At 47.3% G+C, this 22,609-nt stretch overlaps 1 protein-coding gene across 4 annotated transcripts in view; it reads right to left on the reverse strand.

The window, feature by feature from the left end:
• Positions 1-22,609, reverse strand: part of fbxw5 (F-box and WD repeat domain containing 5) — a 216,255-nt gene that overhangs the window by 16,185 nt on the left and 177,461 nt on the right. For all 4 annotated transcript variants that reach the window (XM_078550471.1, XM_078550469.1, XM_078550468.1 and 1 more), the window contains exon 5: positions 14,444-14,592. In XM_078550471.1, the coding sequence (XP_078406597.1) occupies positions 14,444-14,592 (149 nt within the window). The remainder of the gene's footprint in view (positions 1-14,443; positions 14,593-22,609) is intronic.

Here is a 22,609-nt window from a genome sequence, read left to right on the forward strand (position 1 = left end):
GGAAACATCCTTTCCACATCCATCCTGCCTGTTTCAATCAAGTCGCCTCTTACTCTTCTAAACTCCCGTGGATACAAGCCTAGTCTGTCCAGCCTTTACTCGTAAGGCAACCCACCATTCCAGGTATTAGTCTGGTATACCTTCTCTGAACTGTTTCTGACACATTTACATCCTTCCTTAAATAAAGAGACCAATACTGTACACAGTTTTCCAGGTGTGGTCCCACCAATGCCCTGTATAACTGGAGCATAACCTCCCTACTCTTGTATTCAATTCCCCTCACAATAAACAATAACATTCTAGAAGCTTTGTTAATCACTTGCTGCACCGGCAAACTAACCTTTTGTGACTCATGCACTCGGACACCCAGATCTCTCTGCATCTCAGAGCTCTGTAATCACTCACCATTTAGATAATATGCCTCTTTTTTATTTGTCTTGTCAAAATGGACAGCCCCACATTTTCCCACATTATGCTCCACTTGCCAGATCTTTGCCCACTCAACTAACCTATCTAAATCCTTTTGTAACCTCATGTCCTCTTCACAATTTTCTTTCCTTCCTATCTTTGTGTCATCAGCAAATTTAGCAACCATACCATTGGTCCCTACATCCAAATCATTTATATAAATTGTACCCAGCACTGATCCCTGTGACACATCACTCATCACATCCTGCCAAACCAGAAAATGACCAATTTATGCCTACTCTCTGTTTCCCGTTAGCAAGCCAATCTTCTAACCATGCCAATATGTTACCCCCTACACCTTAAGCTTTTATTTTCCTCAATAACCATTGATGAAACACCTTATCAAATGCCTTCTGGAAATCTAAGAACAGTACATCCACTGGTTCCCCTTTATCCAGAGCACCTGTTATTTCTTCAAAGAACTCCAATAAATTGGTTAAACATGATTTCCCTTTCACAAAACCATGTTAACTCTGCCTGATTAGCTTGAATTTATCTAAGTGCCCTGTTATAACATCTTTAATAATAGCTTCTAACATTTTCTCTATGATAGATGTTAAGCTAACTGGCCTGCAGTTTCCTGCTTTCTGCCTCCCTCCCTTTTTGAATAAAGGAGTTACATTCACTATTTTCCAATCCAATGAAACCTTCCCCGTATCTAGTGAATTTTGGAAAATTAAAACCAATGCATCAACTATCTCATTAGCCACTTCTTTTAAGACTCTAGGATGAAATCCATCAGGACCCAGGACTTGTCAGCCCGCAGTTCCAACAATTTGCTCAGTATCACTTCCCTGGTATTGTAATTTTCTTGAGCTCCTCCCTCCCTTCTAATTATTGATTTACAGCCACTTCTGGGATGTTACTTTTATCCTTTACAGTGAAGACCGATGCAAAATACCTGTTCAATTCATCTGCCATCTCCTTACTTTCCATTATTAATTCTCCAGAATCACTTTCTATAGGACCAACACCCACTTTGTTAATTGCTTTCTTTTTTAAATATCTATACAATCTTACTATCTGTCTTTATATTTCCAGCTATCTTTCTCTAGTACATCCTTTAGTCATTCTAATCATTCATTTTAGTCATTATTTGCTGTTTTTATATTCTGTCCAATCTTCTGACTTACCACCCATCTTTGCGCAATTATAAGCTTTTTCTACTATATGCTTCTTCTCTTTAACATTTTTAGTTAACCAAGGATGGTGGGTCCTCCCCTTGGAATTTTTCTTTCTCAATGGAATGAATCTATTCTGTGTATTCTGAAATGTCCCCTTACATATCTGCCACTGCATCTCTATTGACCTATCCCTTAACCTAATTTGCCAGTTCGCTTTCACTAGCTCTGCTTTCATGCATTCATAATTGCCCTTATTTAAATTTAAAATACTAGCCTTAGACCCACTCTTCTCTCCTTCAAACTGAATATAAAATTCAATCATATTATGATCACTGATACCTAGGGGTGCCTTCACTATGAGGTCATTAATTAATCCTATCTTATTGCACAATACCAGGTCCAGTGTAGCCTTCTCCCTGGTTGGCTCCAGAACGTGCTGATCTAAGAAATTATCCTGAAACCATTCTATGAATTCATCACCTATGCTACTTTTGCCCATCTGATTATTCCAGTCTATATGTAGATTAAAATCCCCCATGATAATTGCTGTAGCTTTCTGACAAGTTTCCACTATTTCTTCTTTGATGCCCTGTCCTACTGTGTAGTTACTTTTAGGGGGCCTGTAACCACTCCAACAAGTGACTTCTTACCTTTATCATTCCTCATCTCTACCCAAACCGTTCTATATCCTGGTTTCCTGAACTTAGGTCATCCCTCTCCATTGTGCTAATGTCATCTTTAATTAACGGAGCCACCCTTCCACTTTTTCCTAACTTCCTATCCTTCCTAAAAGTCACATACCCTTCAATAATCAGGTCCTAATCTATCCCATCCTGCAGCCATGTCTCTGTAATGGCTATTAGATCATACTTATTAATCTCTATTTGCACTATCAGTTCATCTGTTTTGTTTTGAATGCTACGTGCATTCAGATACAGAACCTTAAGTTTTGTCCTTTTATTATTTTTGTACCCTTTAGCCTTATCTGTTGATTTACTCTTAGACTTGTACTCTCGGTCCCTTCCTGTCACGGCCTGTTTATCATTTCCCATCTTAATATCTTCCTCTCTTCCCTTGTCCCTATGCTGATAAACCACATCTGCCCACATTTGATCCATTGCCCCCATGATTGAGTTTAAAACCCTCTCTACTTCCCCAGTTATGTGGTTCACAAGAACACCAGTCCCAGCATGTTTCAGGTGTAGACCATCCCAACGGTACAAATCCCACAATCCCCAGTATTGGTGCCAGTGCCCCACAAACCAGAACCCACTTCTCCCACACCAGTCTTTGAGCCACGCATTCATTTCTCAAATTTTATGTATCCAATGCCAATTTGCACGTTGCTCAGGTGATTATTACCTTTGAGGTTCTGCTTCTTAATTTGGGACCAGGCTCCTCATACGGACTATGCAGAACCTTCTTGTTTGTCCTGCCTGTATCATTGGTACCTACATGGAGCATGACAACTGGATCATCCCCGTCTCACTGCAAGCTCCTCTCCAGCCCCGAGCAGACGTCCCGAACCCTGGTACTGGGCAGGCAACACAGCCGTCAGGACTCACTCTTTGATGCAGAGAACAGTGTCAATCCCCCTCACTATACTGTCCATTATTACCACCACATTCTTTTTTGCTCCCCCCACTTGAATAGCTTCCTGTACCATGGTGCCATGGCCAGTTAACTCATCCATCCTGCAGCCTCCGCTCTCATCCAAACAAGCTGAAAAAACCTCAAACCTGTTGGATAATTGCAGAGGCTGACACTCCTGCGCTTCTGCCCTCTGTGTCCCCATACCCTGCAGGCAGTCACACCCTCCTGTTCCTGACCACTAGCAAATCAGAAGACCCTATCCTCAGTGGTGTGACTGCCTCCTGGTATAAAGCATCCAGGTAACTTGCCCCTTCCCTGATGTGTCACAGTGTCTGCAGCTCGGCCTCCAGCTCAATGACTCTGAGCCAAAGCTCAAGCCGCAGCACTTACTGCAGACGTGTTTGCCCTGGATCACACTAGCATCCCGGAGCTCCCACATATTGCAACCTTGAAACATCACCTGTCCTGTCATCATTAATGTGTTTTAATTATATTATATTAATTTGTTATATTATTCACTTATATATTTGCTTTTTTATATATTTTTTTCATTTTACCACCAGTTTGTATACTATTTTAAATGTTAGGACTGGAGTAGACCTTAATCACTTATCAGGTACTCACAAACAACTAACTCCTTTCCCAAACTCTCAGATATGCATTCAGTTCCTCAACTGTACTTGTTTGCCTGGGCTGCACTAAAGAACCCTGAATTTATAGAAAACTGAACTGGGGTTCAAACTATGCAAAGTTTTATCAGAATCTATTATACAAAAATAAATCAGGACACTTGCAAATGGTTAATGAATTCTATTGGCTCACCCTTGACCAATTAACCCTTGTTCTTTAACCCCACTTCACTTTTAGACAGTACTTGGTCTGGATTCACTCTCTGAAACATATCATGGGAAATTAAATAATATCTTGATATTATACACACATATATATATATTATCATTTTGCCTTCAAAGTGGCGTTTAACCTAACTGAAATGTTTTTACAGTGGAGTAAGGGGTGCATTAAGTTTTAGAAACAGATTGGATTATTCTGAAAATCTGCTCTACAAGATTGATATCAATAGAAAGGAAGATTAAGTACTTATTTCACACTATATAAATGCAACAGGATGACTGTCCACTAACAGGGTATAGTGTGGCGTCCCATCTTGTTTTCTATGTTTAGTTTTGGGATGTGGGCATTGCTGGATTTAGAGCAGAGCCAAGATGTCCCTGAGAAGATGCTGGTGAGCTGCTTTCTTAATTTCTTTGTAGTGGCTTGATACAACCAGTGGCTTGTTTGACCATTTCAGAGAGAAATTAAGAGTCAACAAATAACTTGCATTTATATAAGCTCCTTTAACTTAGTAAAATGGTCCAAGGGGTTTCACAGCTGTGCTATCAGACAAATGTTAACAACAAGATGAAGCAAGAGATATTAGTACAGGCAGGTTTTAAAGAGCATCTTACAGAAAGAGAGAGAGGTAGAGGTACAGAGGGATTTTAGGGAAGGTATTCCAATGCTTAGAACCTCGGCATGGCTGCACATGGTGGGTAAGGGAGTTGAAGACAGACAAGAGGCCAGAATTGGAGGAATGCATGCATCCTGGAGGATTGTTGGGAGAGAAGTGGTTCAGGGATTTGATGAAGTGAGGGCCAGAGAAGGGTTTGAAAACAAGGGTGAAAATTTAAAATCTGAGGTGTTGCTGAACTGGGAGCCAATGCATATCAGTGAACATAGGACTGATGAATGAATGGGGCATGGTGTAAGTAAGAAAAAGGGCAGCAGAGCTTTGGATGATTCAACCATTAGTCAATCATGTTACAGGAGATGTTCTGTAATAGATTAACAGTTACTCTGTTAATGTTACGCTGATATGCAAAACAAGCTACCTTGTTGGTCCACTTACTGCCTTGTCTCACTAGTGTGTATCTGTCCATCAACTGGTCAACAGGACTAATAGCTGAGACCACACACAAAAACTGACGTTGTGCAGTTCACACAATGAAGGGTCTCATCAACCAAACCTAACATCTTGCTGTGGTAGGAGTAAAAAGCAGATAGTAAAAAAAAAACTCAGATGGAAAGGATGGTCCACATAAAGGAATCACATAAAGCAGACTCAAAAATCACTAACAAGACCCAGGCCTATTATCCTCTGAGGGTATCCTCTGTGATACCTGTAAACCTGCGATATCTGTAACCCGGTGATACCCGTCACCGCTGCGATATCCATCACCCTGCCATGCCCGTCACCCTGTGATACCTGTAACGCTGCGACACCAGTCACTGCTGTGATACCCGTCACCCTGCGATGCCCGTCACCCTGCGATGCCCGTCACCCTGCGATGCCCGTCACCCTGCGATACCCGTCACCCTGCGATACCCGTCACCCTACGATACCCGTCACCCGTGATACCCGTCACCCGTGATACCCGTCAACCTGCGATACCCGTCACCCTGCGATACCCGTCACCCCTGTGAAACCTGCCATCCATGATACCCGTCACCCTGTGATACCCGTCACCCTGCGATACCCGTCACCCGTGATACCTGTCACCACCCCGTGATACCAGTCAAGCCCTATGATACTCGTCACCCTGTGATACCCATCACCCTGCGACACCCGTCACCCGTGATACCCATCAACCTGCGATACCTGTCACCCTGCGATACCCGCCACCCCTGTGAAACCTGTCATCCATGATACCCGTCACCCTGCGATACCCGTCACCTGTGATACCCGTCGCCCTGCGATACCCGTCACCTGCGATACCCGTCACCCTGCGACACCGTCACCCTGCGATGCCCGTCACCTGTGATACCCGTCACCCTGCGATACCCGTCACCCTGCGATACCCGTCGCCCTGCGATACCCGTCACCCCTGTGAAACCCATCACCCTGTGATACCCGTCACCCTGCGATACCGTCACACTGCGATGCCCGTCACCCAGAGATACCCGTCACCCTGTGAAACCTGTCGCCCTTGTGATACGAGTCACCCCTGCAATACCTGATACTGTGTGATACCCGTTACCCTGTGATACCAGTTACCCTATGACACTTGTTACCCTGAGATGCCTGTTAACCCTGCTGATACCCGTCACCCTCTGATACCTGTCACCCTGCGATACCGGTCACCCCTGCGATACCCGTCACCCCTGCGACACCCGTCACCCTGCGACACCCGTCACCCTGCGACACCCGTCACCTCTGCGATGCCCGTCACCTTGCGATGCCCATCACCCCTGCGACACCTGTCACCCTGCGATACCCGTCACCCTGCGATACCCGTCACCCCTGCGATACCCGCCACCCTGTGATAACCGTCACCCCGTGATACCCCTCATCCCGTGATACACCTCACCCCTGCGATAACCGTCACCCCGGCGATACCTGTCACCCCGTGATACCCCTCACCCCGTGATACCCCTCACCCCTGCAATACCCGTCACTCCTGCGATATCCGTCACCCTGCGATACCCATCACCCTGCGATACCCATCACCCTGCGATACCCGTCACCCCTACGAATACCCGTCACCCTGTGATACCCATTACCCCTGTGATGCCCGTCACCCTTGTGATACTCGTCACCCCTACGATACCGGTCACCCCATGATGCCCGTCGACCCTGCGAAGCCCGTCACCCTGTGATACCCGTCGCCATGATACCCATCACCCTGTGATACCCATCACCCCGCGATACCCGTCACCCCTGCGATACCCGTCACCCCTCCGAAGCCCGTCACCCTGTGATACCCGTCACCCCGTGATACCCGTCACCCCGTGATACCCGTCACCCTGCGATACCCGTCACCCTGCAATACCCGTCACCCTGCGATAACCGTCACCCTGTGATAGCCATCACCCTGCGATACCCGTCACCCTGCGATACCCGTCACCCTGTGATACCCGTCATCCTGTGATGCCCGTCACCCTGCGATACCCGTCACCCTGCGATACCCTTCACGCTGTGATAACCGTCATTCTCTGATGCCCATCACCCTGCGATACCCGTCACCCTGCGATACCCGTCACCCTGCGATAACCATCACCCTGTGATACCCATCACCCTGTGATAACCGTCACCCTCTGATACCCGTCACCCTGCGATAACCGTCACCCTGCGATAACCATCACCCTCTGATACCCGTCACCCTGCGATACCCGTCACCCTGCGATACCCGTCACCCTGTGAAACCTGTCGCCCTTGTGATACGGGTCACCCCTGCAATACCTGTTACTGTGTGATACCCGTTACACTGGGATACCAGTTATCCTATGACACTTGTTACCCTGAGATGCCTGTTAACCCTGTGATACCCATCACCTCTGCGATACCCGTCACCCTCTGATACCTGTCACCCTACGATGACGATCACCGTGATGCCCGTCACCCGTGATGCCCGTCACCCGTGGTACCCGTCACCCGCGGTACCCGTCACCCCTGCGATACCCGTCACCCCTGCGATACCCGTCACCCCTTCAATACCCATCACCGCGTGATACCCATCACCGCGTGATACCCATCACCACTGCGATCCCAGTCACCCTGTGATACCCATCACCTCGCGATACCCGACACCCCTACGAATACCCGTCACCCTTGCAATACCCATCATCCCTGTGATGCCTGTCACCCTTGTGATACCCGTCACCCCGCGATTCCTGTCACCCCTGCGATGCCCGTCACCCTGCGATACCTGTCACTCTTACAATATCCGTCACCTTGCGACACCCGTCACCCCTGCGATACCTGTCACCGTGATACCCATCACCCTGCGATACCCGTCACCCTGCAATACCCATCACCGTGACACCTGTCACCTTGTGATACCCGTCACCCCTGAGATACGGGTCACCGCTGCAATACCTGTTACTGTGTGATACTTGTTACCCTGAGATACCCATCACCCTATGCTGCCTGTCACCCTGTGACACCCGTCACCCTACGATACCCGTCATCGTGATACCCGTCACCCTACGATATCCGTTACTGTGATACCCGTCACCCCTGCGCTGCCCGTCACCCCTGCGATGCCCGTCACCCCTACGATATCCGTCACCCCTACGATATCCGTCACCCTGTGATACCCATCACCCCTGTGATACCCATCACCCCTACGGTACCCGTCACCGTGATACCCGTCACCCCTACAATACTGTCACCCTGTGATACCCGTCACCCTGTGATACCTGTCACCCCTACGATACCCGTCACCCCTACGATACCTGTCACCCTATGATACCCGTCACCCCTACGATACCTGTCATCCCTGCGATACCCGTCACCCTGTGATACCCGTCACCCCACGATACCTGTCACCCCTGCGATACCCGTCACCCTGTGATACCCGTCACCCTGCGATACCCATTACCCCTGCGATGCCCGTCACCCCTGCAATACCCGTCACCCCTACGATACCAGTCACCCCTACGATACCCGTCACACCTACGATACCCGTCACACCTATGATACCCGTCACCCCAACGATACCTGTCACCCCTGCGATACCCGTCACCCTGTGATACCTGTCACCCCTGCGATACCCGTTTCCCTGTGATACCCATCACCCCTACGATACCTGTCACCCCTGTGATACCCGTCACCTCTACGATACCCGTCACCCCTGCGATACCTGTCACCCCTGCGATACCCGTCACCCCTACGATACCTGTCACCCCTGCGATACCTGTCACCCCTGCGATACCCGTCACCCCTACGATACCTGTCACCCCTGTGATACCCATCACCCCTGTGATGCCCATCACCGTGATACCCGTCACCCTGCGATACCTGTCACCCCTACGATAGCCATCACTGTGATACCCATCACCCCTGCGATACCCGTCCCCCTGCGATGCCTGTCATCAGTGCGATACCAGTCACCCCTATGATACCTGTCACCCTTAAGATATCCGTCACCCTGCGATACCCATCACCCCTGCGGTACCCGTCACCGTGATACCCGTCACCCTGTGATACCTGTCACCACCCCGTGATACCCGTCAACCCCTGCGATACCCGTCATCCTGCAATACCCGTTACCCCTACGTAACCCATCACCCCGACGATACCTGTCACCCTGCGATACCCGTCACCCTGCAATACCCGTCACCCTGCAATACCCGTCACCCTGCAATACCCGTCACCCTGCGATACCTGTCACCCCACGATACCTGTCACCCTGTGATACCGTCACCCCTGCAATATCTGTCATCCTGTGATACCTGTCACTCTACGATACCCATCACCCTGCAACACCCGTTACCCCACGATATCTGTCACTCTGTGACTCCCGTCACCCCTACGATACCCGTCACCCTACGATACCCGTCACTGTGATGCCCATCACCCCTGTGATACCTGTCACCCCTACGATAGCCATCAGCATGATACCCGTCACCCCTGCGATACTCGTCCCCCTGCGATGCCTGTCACCAGTGTGATACCGGTCACCCCTATGATACCTGTCACCCCTACGATACCTGTCACCCCTACGATACCCGTCACCTTGATACCTGTCAACCCCTGTGATACCTGTCATCCCTACGATACTTGTCACACTGTGATACCCGTCACCCTGCGATACCTGTCACTCCTACGATAGCCATCACCACGATACCCGTCACCCCTGCGATACTCTTCCCCCTGCGATGCCTGTCACCAGTGTGATACCGGTCACCCTTAAGATATCCGTCACCCTTCGATACCCATCACCCCTACGGTACCCGTCACCGTGATACCCCTCACCCTGCGACACCCGTTACCCCACGATACCTGTCACTCTGCGACTCCCATCACCCCTACGATACCCGTCACCCTACGATACCCGTCACTGTGATGCCCATCACCCCTGCGATACCTGTCACCCCTACAGTACTCGTCACACTGTGATACCCGTCACCCTTTGATACCTGTCAACCCCTGTGATACCTGTCATCCCTACGATACTCGTCACCCTGTGATACCCGTCACCCTGTGACACCTGTCACCTTGATACCTGTCAACCCCTGTGATATCTGTCATCCCTACGATACTCATCACACTGTGATACCCGTCACCCTGTGACACCTGTCACCTTGATATCTGTCACCTCTACGATACCCGTCATCCTGCGATTCCCATCACCCTGTGATTCCCTTCACCCTGTGATACCCGTCACCCCTGCGATGCCCATCACCCTGTGATACCTGTCACTCCTGTGATGCCCGTCACCCCGTGATACCCGTCACCCCTGCGATACCCGTCATCCTGTTATACCCATCACCCGTGATACCCATCACCCCTGCGATGGCCGTCACCCTGTGATATCCGTCACTCGTGATACCCGTCACCGTGATACCCATCACCCGTGATACCAGTCACCCCTACGATGCCCAACACCCTGTGATACCCGTCATCCCTGCGATAACCATCACCTGTGCGATACCCATCACCATGATACCTGTCACCCTACGATACCTGTAACTGTGATATCCGTCACCTTGCGATACCCGTCACCCGTGATCCCGTCACCACTGTGATACCCGTCACAACTACGGATACCCGTCACCCCTGCGATACCCACCATCCCTGTGATACTCCTCACCCCTACGATACCCGTCACCCATAGAACCATAGAAAAGTCACAGCACAGAAGGAGGCCATTTGGCCCATCTTGTCCATGCAAGCCCGAGGACTCCCAGGCGCCCTTTCTAATCCCAGCCTCCTGCACCCGGCCCATGGCCCTGCAGCTTACAGCACTTTAGGTGCAGACCCAGGTACTTTTTAAAAGAGTTTAAAGTTTCTGCCTCTACCACCAACTTGGGCAGCGAATTCCAGACACTCACTACCCTCTGTGTAAAAAAGTTCTTCCTCGTCCCCCCGACACCTTCTGCCACTTATCTTGAATCTATGTCCCCTGGTTCTAGAATTCTCCATCAAGAGAAACAATTTTATCCTGTCCACTCTATCGATTCCCCTCATAATTTTGTACACCTCAATCAAGTTACCTCTCAGCCTTCTTTGTTCTAAGGAAAATAACCCCAACCTATCCAATCTCTCCTCGTAGCTACTCTTTTCTAACCCTGGCAACGTTCTTGTAAACCTCCTCTGCACTCTCTCCAGAGCCCCATGATACCTGTCATCCCTGCGATACCCGTCACCCTTACAATACCCGTCACAACTGTGATACCCGTCATCCCTGCGACACTCTTCACCCTGTGATACCCGTCATCCCTGCGATACCCATCAGCCTGTGATACCCGTCACCCCTACAATACCCGTCATCCCTACGATACCCCTCATCCCTACGATACCTGTCACTGTGATACTTGTCACCCGTGATACCCGTCACCCTGCGATACCCGCATCCCCTGCGATACCTGTCACCCCTACGAAACCCTTCAGTGATACCCATTACCCCGTGAAACCCGTCATCCCGGTGATACCCGTCACCCTGTGATACCCGTCATCCCCGCGATACCCGTCACCCGTGATACCCGTCACCCGTGATACCTGTCACCCTGCGATACCCGTCACCGTGATACCCATCACCCTGTGATACCTGTCACCCATGATACCCGTCATGCTTACGATACCTGTCACCCCTATGATACCTGTCACCCCTACAGTATCCGTCACTCCTGTGTTATCCATCACCTGTGATACCCGTCACCGTGATACCCATAACCCTGTGATACCCGTCACCCCTGTGATACCCGTTACCCTGTGATACCCGTCACCCTGTGATACCCGTCACCCTGTGATACCCGTTACCCCTGTGACACCCGTCACCCTGTGATACCCGTCTCCCCTGCGATATCCGTTACCCCTGTGATATTGTCACCCGTGATACCCGTCACCTGTGATAGCTGTCACCGGTGATACCCGTCACCGGTGATACCCGTCACCCGTGATACCTGTCACCCTGCGATACCCGTCACTGTGATACCCATCACCCTGTGATACCTGTCACCCATGATACCCGTCATGCTTACGATACCTGTCACCCCTATGATACCTGTCACCCCTACAGTATCCGTCACTCCTGTGTTATCCATCACCTGTGATACCCGTCACCGTGATACCCATAACCCTGTGATACCCGTCACCCCGTGATACCCGTCACCCTGTGATACCCGTCACCCCTGTGATACCCGTCTCCCTGTGATACCCGTTACCCTGTGATACCCGTTACCCTGTGATACTGGTGATGGGTATCGCATGATAAATGCCAGCCTCCTAAAATAATAGAGAATCAAACAAAATATAGAAAATGCACAACTGGAAGTATGAAAAATGAAGATAGAGCCTGAAAATAGATAACAGAATGTAAAAGACAACATGAATGTCTTTACAATCACAGAATCTTGCAGCACAGAAAGCTGCTATCTGTTCTGTTGGGCCAGTGCTGGCTATTTGAAAGAGCTGCCCAATTTAATGCTCCAGCCTAGCTTCCTCCCTATAACACTGCAGATTAGTCCTCTTCATATACATGCCTTTTTAAAATTCTTACAAAATTGGATTCCACCACTCTTTCTGGCAGTGGGCTCCACATCTTAACCCTCTGTGTGGAGAAATTTCTCCTTATTGCCACCATTTTTTTTTGGCAGTTATTAAATCTGTGGCTCCTGGTCACCAACCCATTTGCCAGAGGAAATACTTTCTTCCTACTTGCTTATAAAGTTTTGAATGCCTCCATTGTATCTCCACTTATCTTTCTCTGCTCTAAGAAGAACAATCCCAGCTTCTCCAATCCCTCCACATAACTGAACCCCCTCATCCCTGCTATCGTCCTGATAAACCTCCTCTGTACCCTCTCCAAGGCCTTGACATTATTTCAAAATGTGGTGTCCATAATTGTACACACTTCAACTGAGGCCTGACCAGAGATTTGTAAAGGTTTCACTATAAGCTTTTTCATCAAGATTTTATAAACATATAAATAGTAAAAGGTTAGTCAAAGGAAGGCAGAGGCTGGTTAGAGGCTGAAAAGGAGACATTCTTGTGGAGGCAGAGGGGCTGGCTGGGGTATTGAATGAATACTTTGCATCTGTCTTCAGTAGAGAAGAGGATGCTCTCAATATAACAGGAAAGTCAGAGGCAGTAATGATATTGGACAGGATAAAAATAGATAGAGGAGATTCTTCAAAGTTGACAGAGCTCAAAATAGAAACATCCCCCTTTCCAGATGGGATGCATCCTTGGTTGCTGAGAAAAGTCAGGGTGGCCACAATCTTCCTTGGATATGGGGGTGATGTCAGAGGATTTAGGCACGGCAAATGTTAGACCCTGTTCAAATAAGGGGAAAAGGATATACCTGATAACTTTAGGAAGTGGTGAGGAAACTTTGAGACACAATAATTCAGGGCAAAATTAATAGGCACTTGGAAGAGCATGGGTTAATAAATGAAAGCCAGTATGGATTTGTTAAAAGCAAATTGTTTGACTAACTTGACTGAATTATTTGATCAAGTAAGGGAAAGGGTTGATGAGGGGAGTGCAGTCGATGTTATGTATATGGATTTTCAAAAGGAGTTTGATAAAGCAACACATAATAGGCATAAATTGAAGCTAATGGGATTAAAGGGGCGTGAATACAATATTGTCTAAGAGATAGAAAGCAGAGGGTGGTGTTGAATGATTCGTCTAAGGGTCTGGCACATACAGGGTTAATGTAGGACTGAGTACAGTGCCACCCACACAGTGATGTAAGAAGGCACATGACCTAGACCTAGAGGCAGTGTGGTGTGATCCAGAGATGTGTTAAGACCTAGGCATGTAGATAGCTCCTTGCCTATGCACACAAACACATTTACTCTCTCTTTCTCACACAGACACACCCACATACACCCATACCTACACAGACATATTCACACACAAAACCACACGCACATAAACACACACTCACTTTCCCACAGCGGTCACTGAATACTGATCATCAGCTCCTTCTTTCCTTCCACAGCCCAGGACACTAATACTGTGTAAATGCCCCTGCTCTCATCTACTAATTCAGCACAGACTGCAACTTCAACCTGGATCCTGTTGCTCTGTGAGATTTAAATAATCCCATCAACAACAACTTGCATATGCATAGTGCCTCTAACATAGTAAAACACAAGAACACAAGAATTAGTGGCAGGAGTAGACCATATGGCCTGTCAAGCCTTCTCCGCCATTCAATATGATCATTTTAATTCAGTATTTTGGCTCCAACTTGAAAGAAGAACAGGTTTAAGGGGCTAATGGCAGCAAATGTCTAGTGTGTACTTACCTGATAGGCTTTGTTCAACCACAATACTGAGCAAGATGTCATATTCCCAATCCAGTGTAGGTTCCCGGAGATCAGATGTGTTTCATTCAACCAACAGCCAAAGACATCGTAGGGTTTATTCCTCACACGGGACAGCAACGTGAAGTCATCTGAAAGTGGAGCAGCAGCAGGATGAAACATCCAGAGTGGATGAACTAGACAGGACTCATAGAATTAGACAATGATACAGCACAGAAGAGGCTATACAAAGAGTTATGTAATTAGTCCCACACAGCTGCTCTTTCCCCATTGCTCTGAAAATTTTTCATTTTCAAACATTCATCCAATTTTCTTTTAAAAGTTATTCCTGAATCTGCATCCTGTTCTGTTCCTGGCAGCACATTCCTGTGGCAACAACAGGCTGAATGAAAAGTAGAAACAAAGAAAGATTGTATTTCTATAGCAACTTTCACATCACAAGATGTCCCAAAGCACTTAATGGCCAATTAAGTAGTTTCAAAGTGTAGCCACTGTTGTAATGTGGGAAATGGAACAGCTAGTTTGTGCACAGCAAGATAATGAGCGGATAATCTTTGTGTGATGTTGATTGAGGAATAAATATTGGTCAAGACACCAAGGAGAACTTTCCCCCATACTTCAAATAGTGTCATGGGATCTTTTACATCCAAGTGAAAGAGTAAATGTTGGTTTAACATCTCCTCCATCAGTGAGTGTCAGCCTAGGTTTTTGTGCTCAAGTCCTGGAGTGGGACATGAACGCACAACCTTCTGATTCTGAGATGACAGTGCTACTAACTGCGCCACAGCTGACACATAAATTTAACTTATTAACCCCTATTTTTCCATATGCCATTTAATTACATCTTGGATTAAAGTGTTTAAACGTTTCCCTGCCACTGACATTAGGCTGACTTGTCTGCAATTGCTGGGTTTAACCCTCTCGCCTGTTTTGGAACAGGGTGTAACACTTACAATCCTCCAGTTCTCTGGCACCAGCCCCATATCCAAAGGCAATTGGAGGATGTGGCAAAGCCTCAGAAATTTGCAGCCTGACTTCCGTCAGCAAACAAGCACATCTGGACTCGGTGATATTTCTACTTTAGCATTGCCAACCTTTATTCATATGTTTTTCTTGATGGTCTTCTCCTTTACTGCTGCACTGCCAGCATCTGATTGTTTTGTGAAGACAGTTGCAAAGTATTCACTTAATACCTCAGCCATATACCCTGCCTCCTTTATGGTCCTAAATCAGCCCCGCCTTTCCCTTGACTACCCTACTAATATTTATATGTTTATAAATGACTTTTAGGCTCCCTTTCATATTACCTACTAATCTAATTTCATACTCTCCCTTTAACTCTCATTTCCTTTCTTAGGCCTCCCCATCACTTTCTCTATTCCCCTTGATTCAACTATATTCTGAATCAGACATTTATCATCAATTACAAAAACAGAATTACCTGGAAAAATTCAGCAGGTCTGGCAGCATCGGCGGAGAAGAAATCAGTTAACATTTCGAGTCTTCATGACCCTTCGGCAGAACTGATTTAACTGATTTCTTCTCCGCCGATGCTGCCAGACCTGCTGAGTTTTTCCAGGTAATTCTGTTTTTGTTTTGGATTTCCAGCATCCGCAGTAGCTTTTAGCTTTTTGTATTTATCATCAATTGTTGTTTCATTTAATCTCTATATCTTTAATCATCTAGGCAGCATTGACTTTTGATGCTCTTCCATTCCCCATTAACGGAATGTGTCTATTCTGTACCCAAACCATTCCCTATCATGGCACAGTGCACAAAAAACACCCGTGAGATACAACATGATCACTGCACAAATTACATAAGATCATTAGAAATAGGAGCAAGAGCCATTTGGCCCCTCAAGCCTGCTCTGTAATTCAATAAGGTCATGGCTGATTCCAACTGTGGTCTTAATTCCACTATCCTGCGTGCCCTCCAGAATGTACTGCATCTGAAGCAAATGACACAGAACTCAATAACATTTGATGTTAAACAGGATATACCAGTAACAACCTATAACTGTAAATTGTGAGGTAGCAGCACGGTGGTATACAGCTGGAAGGGAGTCCTCAACATCGACTCCGGACCCCTTGAAATCTCATGGCATCAGGTCAAACATGGGCAAGGAAACCTCCTGCTGATTTCCATGTATCGACCCCCCCTCAGCTGATGAATCAGTGCTCCTCCATGTTGAACACCACTTGGAGGAAGCACTGAGGGTGGCAAGGGTGCAGAATGTACTCTGGGTGGGGGACTTCAATGTCCGTCACAAAGAGTGGCTCGGTAGCACCACTACTGACAGAGCTGGCCAAGTCCCAAAGAACATAGCTGCTAAATTGGGTCTGCTGCAGGTGGTGAGAGAACTAACAAGAGGGGAAAACATACTTGGCCTCATCCTCACCAACCTGCCTGCCACAGATGCATCTGTCCATGACTGTATCAGTAGGAGTGACCACCGCACAGTCGTTGTGGAGACAAAATCCCGCCTTCACATTGGGGATGCCCACCATCATGTTGTGTGGCACTACTACTGTGCTAAATGGGATAGATTTTGAACAGATCAAGCAACTTAAGACTGGGCATCCATGAGGTGCTGTGGGCCATCAGCAGCAGCAGAATTGTACTCAACCACAATCCATAACCTCATGGCCTGGGATATCCCCCACGCTACCATTACCATCAAGCTAGGGGATCAACCCTGGTTCAATGAAGAGTGCAGGAGGGCATGCCAGGAGCAGCACCAGGCATACCTAAAAATGAGGAGTCAACCTGGTGAAGCTATAACACAGGACTACTTGCATGCCAAACAGCGTAAGCAGCAAGTGATAGCGCTAAGCAATTTCACAATAAGCAGATCAAATCTAAGCTCTGCAATCCTGTCACATCCAGTCATGAATGCTGGTGGACAATTAAACAACACACTGAAGGAGGAGGCTCCACAAATATCCCCATCCTCAATGATGGAGGAGCCGAACACATCAGTGCAAAAGATAAGGCTGAAGCATTTGCAACAATCTTCAGCCAGAAATGCGGAGTGGATTATCCATCTTGGCCTCCTCCAGAGGTCCCCAGCATCACAGATGCCAGTCTTCAGCCAATTTGATTCATTCCATGTGATATTAAGAAATGGCTGAAGGCACTGGATACTGCAAAGGCCATGGACCCTGACAATATTCCAGCACTAGTGCTGAAGACTTGTGGTCCGGAACTTGCCGCGCCCCTAGCCAAGCTGTTCCAGTGCAGCTACAATACTGGCGTCTACCCAGCAATGTGGAAAATTGCCCAGGTATGTCCTGTACACCAAAAGCAGACCAATTACCGTCCCAGCAGTCTACTCTCAATCACCAGTAAAGTGATGGAAGGGGTCAACAGTGCTATCAAGCAGCACTTGCTTAGCAATAACCTGCTCACTGACACCCAGTTTGGGTTCCTCCAGGGCCTCTCAGCTCCTGACCTTGTTACAGCCTTGGTTCAAACATGAACAAAAGAGCTGAACTCCCGAGGTGAGGTGAGAGTGACTGCCCTTAACATCAGGGTCACATTTGACCAAGTGTGGCATCAAGGGGCCATAGCAAAACTGGAGTCAATGGAAATCAGGGGGAAAACTCTCCACTGGTTGGATTCATGCCTAGCACAAAGGAAGATGGGTGTAGTTGTTGGAGGTCAGTCACCTCAGAACCAGGACATCACTGCAGAAGAGTCTCACGGCAGCGTCCTAGGGCTAACCATCTTCAGCTGCTCATCAATGACCTTCCTTCCATCATAAGGTCAGAGTGGAGATGTTCACAGCTGGTCGCACAATGTTCAGACCCGTTTGCCACGCCTCAGATGCTGAAGCAATTCACAAGTGACAAGTAACATTCATGCCACACAATTGCCAGGTGATAACCATCTCCAATAGGAGAGAATCTAACCTTTGCCCATTGACATTCAATGGCATTACCATTGCAGAATCCCCCACTATCAATATCCTGGGGGTTACCATTGATCAGAAACTGAACTGGACTAGCCATATAAATACTGTGGCTACAAGGGCACGTCAGAGGCTAGGAATCCTGCGATAAGTAACTCACCTCCTGACTCCCCAAAGCCTGTCCACCATTTACAAGACACAAGTCATGTGTGCAATGGAATACTCTCCACTTGCCTGGATGAGTGCAGCTCCCACAACACTCAAGAAGCTTGACACCATCCTGCACAAAGCAGCCCACTTGATTGGCACCCCGTCCATAAACATTCACTCCCTCCACCACCGACGAACTGTAGCAGCAGCGTATACCATCTACAAGATGCACTGCAGGAATTCACCAAGGCTCCTTAGACAGCACCTTCCAAACCCACGACCACTACCATCTAGAAGGACAAGGGCAGCAGACACATGGGAACACCACCACCAGGAAGTTCCCCTCCAAGCCACTCACTATCCTGACTTGGAAATATATTGCCGTTCCTTCACTGTCACTGGGTCAAAATCCTGGAACTCCCTTCCTAACAGCACTGTGGGTGTACCTACACCACATGGGCTGCAGCGGTTCAAGAGGGCAGCTCACCAGCACCTTCTCAAGGGCAACTAGGAATGGGCAATAAATGCTGGCTTTGCCAGCGACACCCACATCCCATAAATGAATAAAAGAATATCAGGGAGGGAGTGCATTCCAAATCCTAACCACTTCTCATATAAATATTTTTCCATGTTTTGCCTCTAGTTCGTTTACCAATCAATTTAAATTAAGTTAAATCTGGGCCAACTGATTATCGATCCTTCAGCCACTGGAAACAATTTCTATTCTAGATAAACCCTTCATACTTTGACACAACTCCATCAATTCCTCTCAGGCTTCTTTGCTCAAAGGAGAACAGCCCCAGCTCTCTCTAATCCCTCATGCCTGGAGCCATTCTAGTAAATCTCCTCTGAACCCTCAACAAAGCCTTCACATCCTTCAGGTGCCATGAATTGGGATCTATAGTCACAGTGGGATTGAGCTGTTTTATACAGGTCCAGCAAAACTTCTTGGCTTTTGTACTCTATGCTTTTATTTATAAAGCCCATTGAAAACTCAGGTGTCAGTACAATACACTCTAAAACCATGGTTTTATCAGACAGTTACGCACAACTTGGTTGTTCATATTATGCAACCAGCTCCGCTTCTTTGAACGTGGCCCTATGCAACATCTGAACAGCAATGTCCAAAATACTTGACAAGCACCACAAACAACAAGTGTCTGCACTGGAGTGCTGCTTCGGGCTGCATTAGAGCACTTCAGTTGGAGTTTGGTGAGAGATAGACTTTTAAGAGTTAATTTCTATCTAAAGTCTAATCTTTCTTTAATTTAGCAACTAACTAAAAGTTGCTCTTTGGGTTGAGAGAAGGTGAGTTTTAATCCAGCTTTAAAACAGGGGTTATACAGGCTCTGCTTGCAACTGCAGCTATTTTATTAGTTAACATGCTTAAACAAGTTTTCAAAAGCTAGATTCAGACAGCACAAAAGCAAGCCATCTACAGAGCTGCTTTTGTTTGCACTGGAGTGCTGCTTTAGGCTGCATTAGAGTGCTTCAGTTGGAGTTTGGTGAGAGAAGGAGTTCAGTGAAAAGGGAAGGAGGTGATCCTTTCATTTTCTACCTTTCCTCAGTAAGAAAAGCTGCGGCCTTGGTAAGTAGGACCTGGTAAGCATTCCTTCTTCTGTCCTTAATATTCTCTAAACTGGAGGAAGTAAAAGTAAAGGGAGTAATTTAAGGGTAAGACATGGCAGGGCTCGGCCAAGTGAAAAGCTCTTCCTGTATGATGTGGGAAGTCAAGGACACTTCCAGTGTCCAGGGCGACGATGTGTGCAGGAACTATCTCCAGCTGCAACTACTCGAAATCCGTGTTTTGGAGCTGGAGTTGCGGCTGGAGTCACTTTGGAGCATCCGCAAAGATAAGATCTTCATGGATAGCACATACAGTGAGGTGGTCACACCGCTGATAAACAGTGCACAGGCAGAAAGGGAATGGGTGACTGCCAGACAGAGTAAAAGCAGGTAGAGCAGGAGTCCTCTGGGTCAACTTACCTCTCCAACAGATTTTCCATTTTGGATACTGCTGGGGGAGATGGTTTCTCAGGGGAATGCAGCAAGAGCCAAGTCCGTGATACCACGAGTGGCTCAGCTGCCCAGAGTGGGGAAAGAAGAGTAGCGGAGCAATAGTGATAGGGGATTCTATCGTAAGGGGAACAAATAGACGTTTCTGCTGCCGCAGACATGACACCAGGGTGGTATGTTGCCACCTGGTGCCAGGGTCAAGGATGTCACTGAGCAGCTGCAGAACGTTCTGAAGGGGGAGGGTGAACAGCCAGAGGTTGTGGTCCATATCAGTACCAGCGGCATAGGTAAAAAGGGGAATGAGGTCCTGAAAGCAGAATATAGGAAGCTAGGAAATAAATTAAAAAGCAGAACCCAAAGTTAGCAAACTCAGGATTACTCCCTGTGCCACGTGCTAGCGAGATCAGGAATAGGAGAATAGACCAGATGAATGCATGGCTGGAGAGATGGTGTAGGAGGGAGGGATTTAGATTCCTGAGGCATTGGGAGCAATTCTGGGGAAGATGGGACCTGTACAAGATGGATGGGCTGCACCCCAGCAGGTCCAGAACCAATATCCTTGCAGGGGTATTCACTAGTACTGTGGAGGAGGGTTTAAATTAGATTGGCAGGGGGATGGGAACCTGAGTGGAGAGACTCAAGAGAGGGGAACAAAGATAGGAATGAAAGACAGAAAACTAGAAAGCAAAAGTGTAAGACAGAGGAAACAAGGACTAGCGGCAAATAAGTCTATAGTACAAAAAGATGTGTAAAAATGTTAAAAAGACAAGTCTAAAGGCATTGTATCTGAATGCATGGAGCATTCGCGATAAGGAAGACGAATTAACAGCACAAATAGATGTAAATGGATACGATATGATTGCGATTATGGAGACATGGCTGCAGGGTGACCAAGGATGGGAACTGAATATCCAAGGGCACTCGATATTTAGGACGGACAGGCAAAAAGGAAAAGGAGGTGACGTGGCTTTGTTAGTTAAGGATGAAATCAGTGCAATAGTGAGAGAGGATATTGGCTCAGAATATCTAGATGTAGAATCAGTCTGGGTGGAGCTAAGAAGCAACAAGAGGCGGAAGACATTAGTGGGAGTTGTCTATAGGTCTCCAAACGGTAATAATAAGGTAGGGGATAGAATTAAACAGGGAATTAGAGGTGCATGTAACAAGGATGCTACAGTAATCATAGGTAACTTTAATTTACATATAGACTGGACAAACCAAATTAGCAATAATATTGAGGCAGATGAATTCCTGGAGTGTGTACAGGATGATTTTTTAGGCCAGTACGTCGAGGAACCAACTAGGGAACAAGCTATCCTGGAACTGGTGTTGTGCAATGAGAAGGGTTTCATTAATAATCTTGTTGTGTGGGACCCTTTAGGGAACAGTGACCATAACATGATCGTATTCTTCATTCGGATGTAAAGTGAAGAAGTCCAATTTGAAACTAGGCTCCTAAATCTTAACGAAGGAAACTACGAAGGTATGAGGTGTGAGTTGGCTAAGATAGACTTGGGAACTTCATTAAAAGGCATGACGGTGGATAGACAATGGCTAGTAATTAAGGAGCGAACGTATGCATTGTAATAGTTATACATTCCTTTCTGGTGCAAAAACACAACAGGAAAAGTGGCACAATCATGGCTAACAAAAGAAATTAAGGGTATTATTAGATCCAAAGAGGAGTCATATAAAGTTGCTAGAAAAAGCAGCAAGCCTGGGGATTGGGAGCAGTTTAGAGTTCAGCAAAGGAGGGCCAAGAGATTGATTAAGAGAGGAAAAATAGAGTATGAGAGTAAACTTGCAAGGAACATAAAAGCAGACTGTAAAAGTAGGTACACACTGCTGTTACTGTGCGTTGGTGGTGGAGGGAGTGAATGTTTGTGGATGTGGTGCCAATCAAGCGGGCTGCTTTGTCCTGGACGGTGTCAAGCTTTTTGAGTGTTGTGGGAGCTGCACTCATCCAGGCAAGTGGGGAGTATTCATTAACTTTCCTGACTTGTGCTTTGTAGATGGTGAACAGGCTTTGGGGAGTCAGGAGGTGGGTTACTCCTCACACGATTCCTAGC

This window comes from Cetorhinus maximus, chromosome 10 (genome assembly GCF_964194155.1).
Source record: "Cetorhinus maximus chromosome 10, sCetMax3.hap1.1, whole genome shotgun sequence".
NCBI classification, from domain to species: Eukaryota; Metazoa; Chordata; class Chondrichthyes; order Lamniformes; family Cetorhinidae; genus Cetorhinus; species Cetorhinus maximus.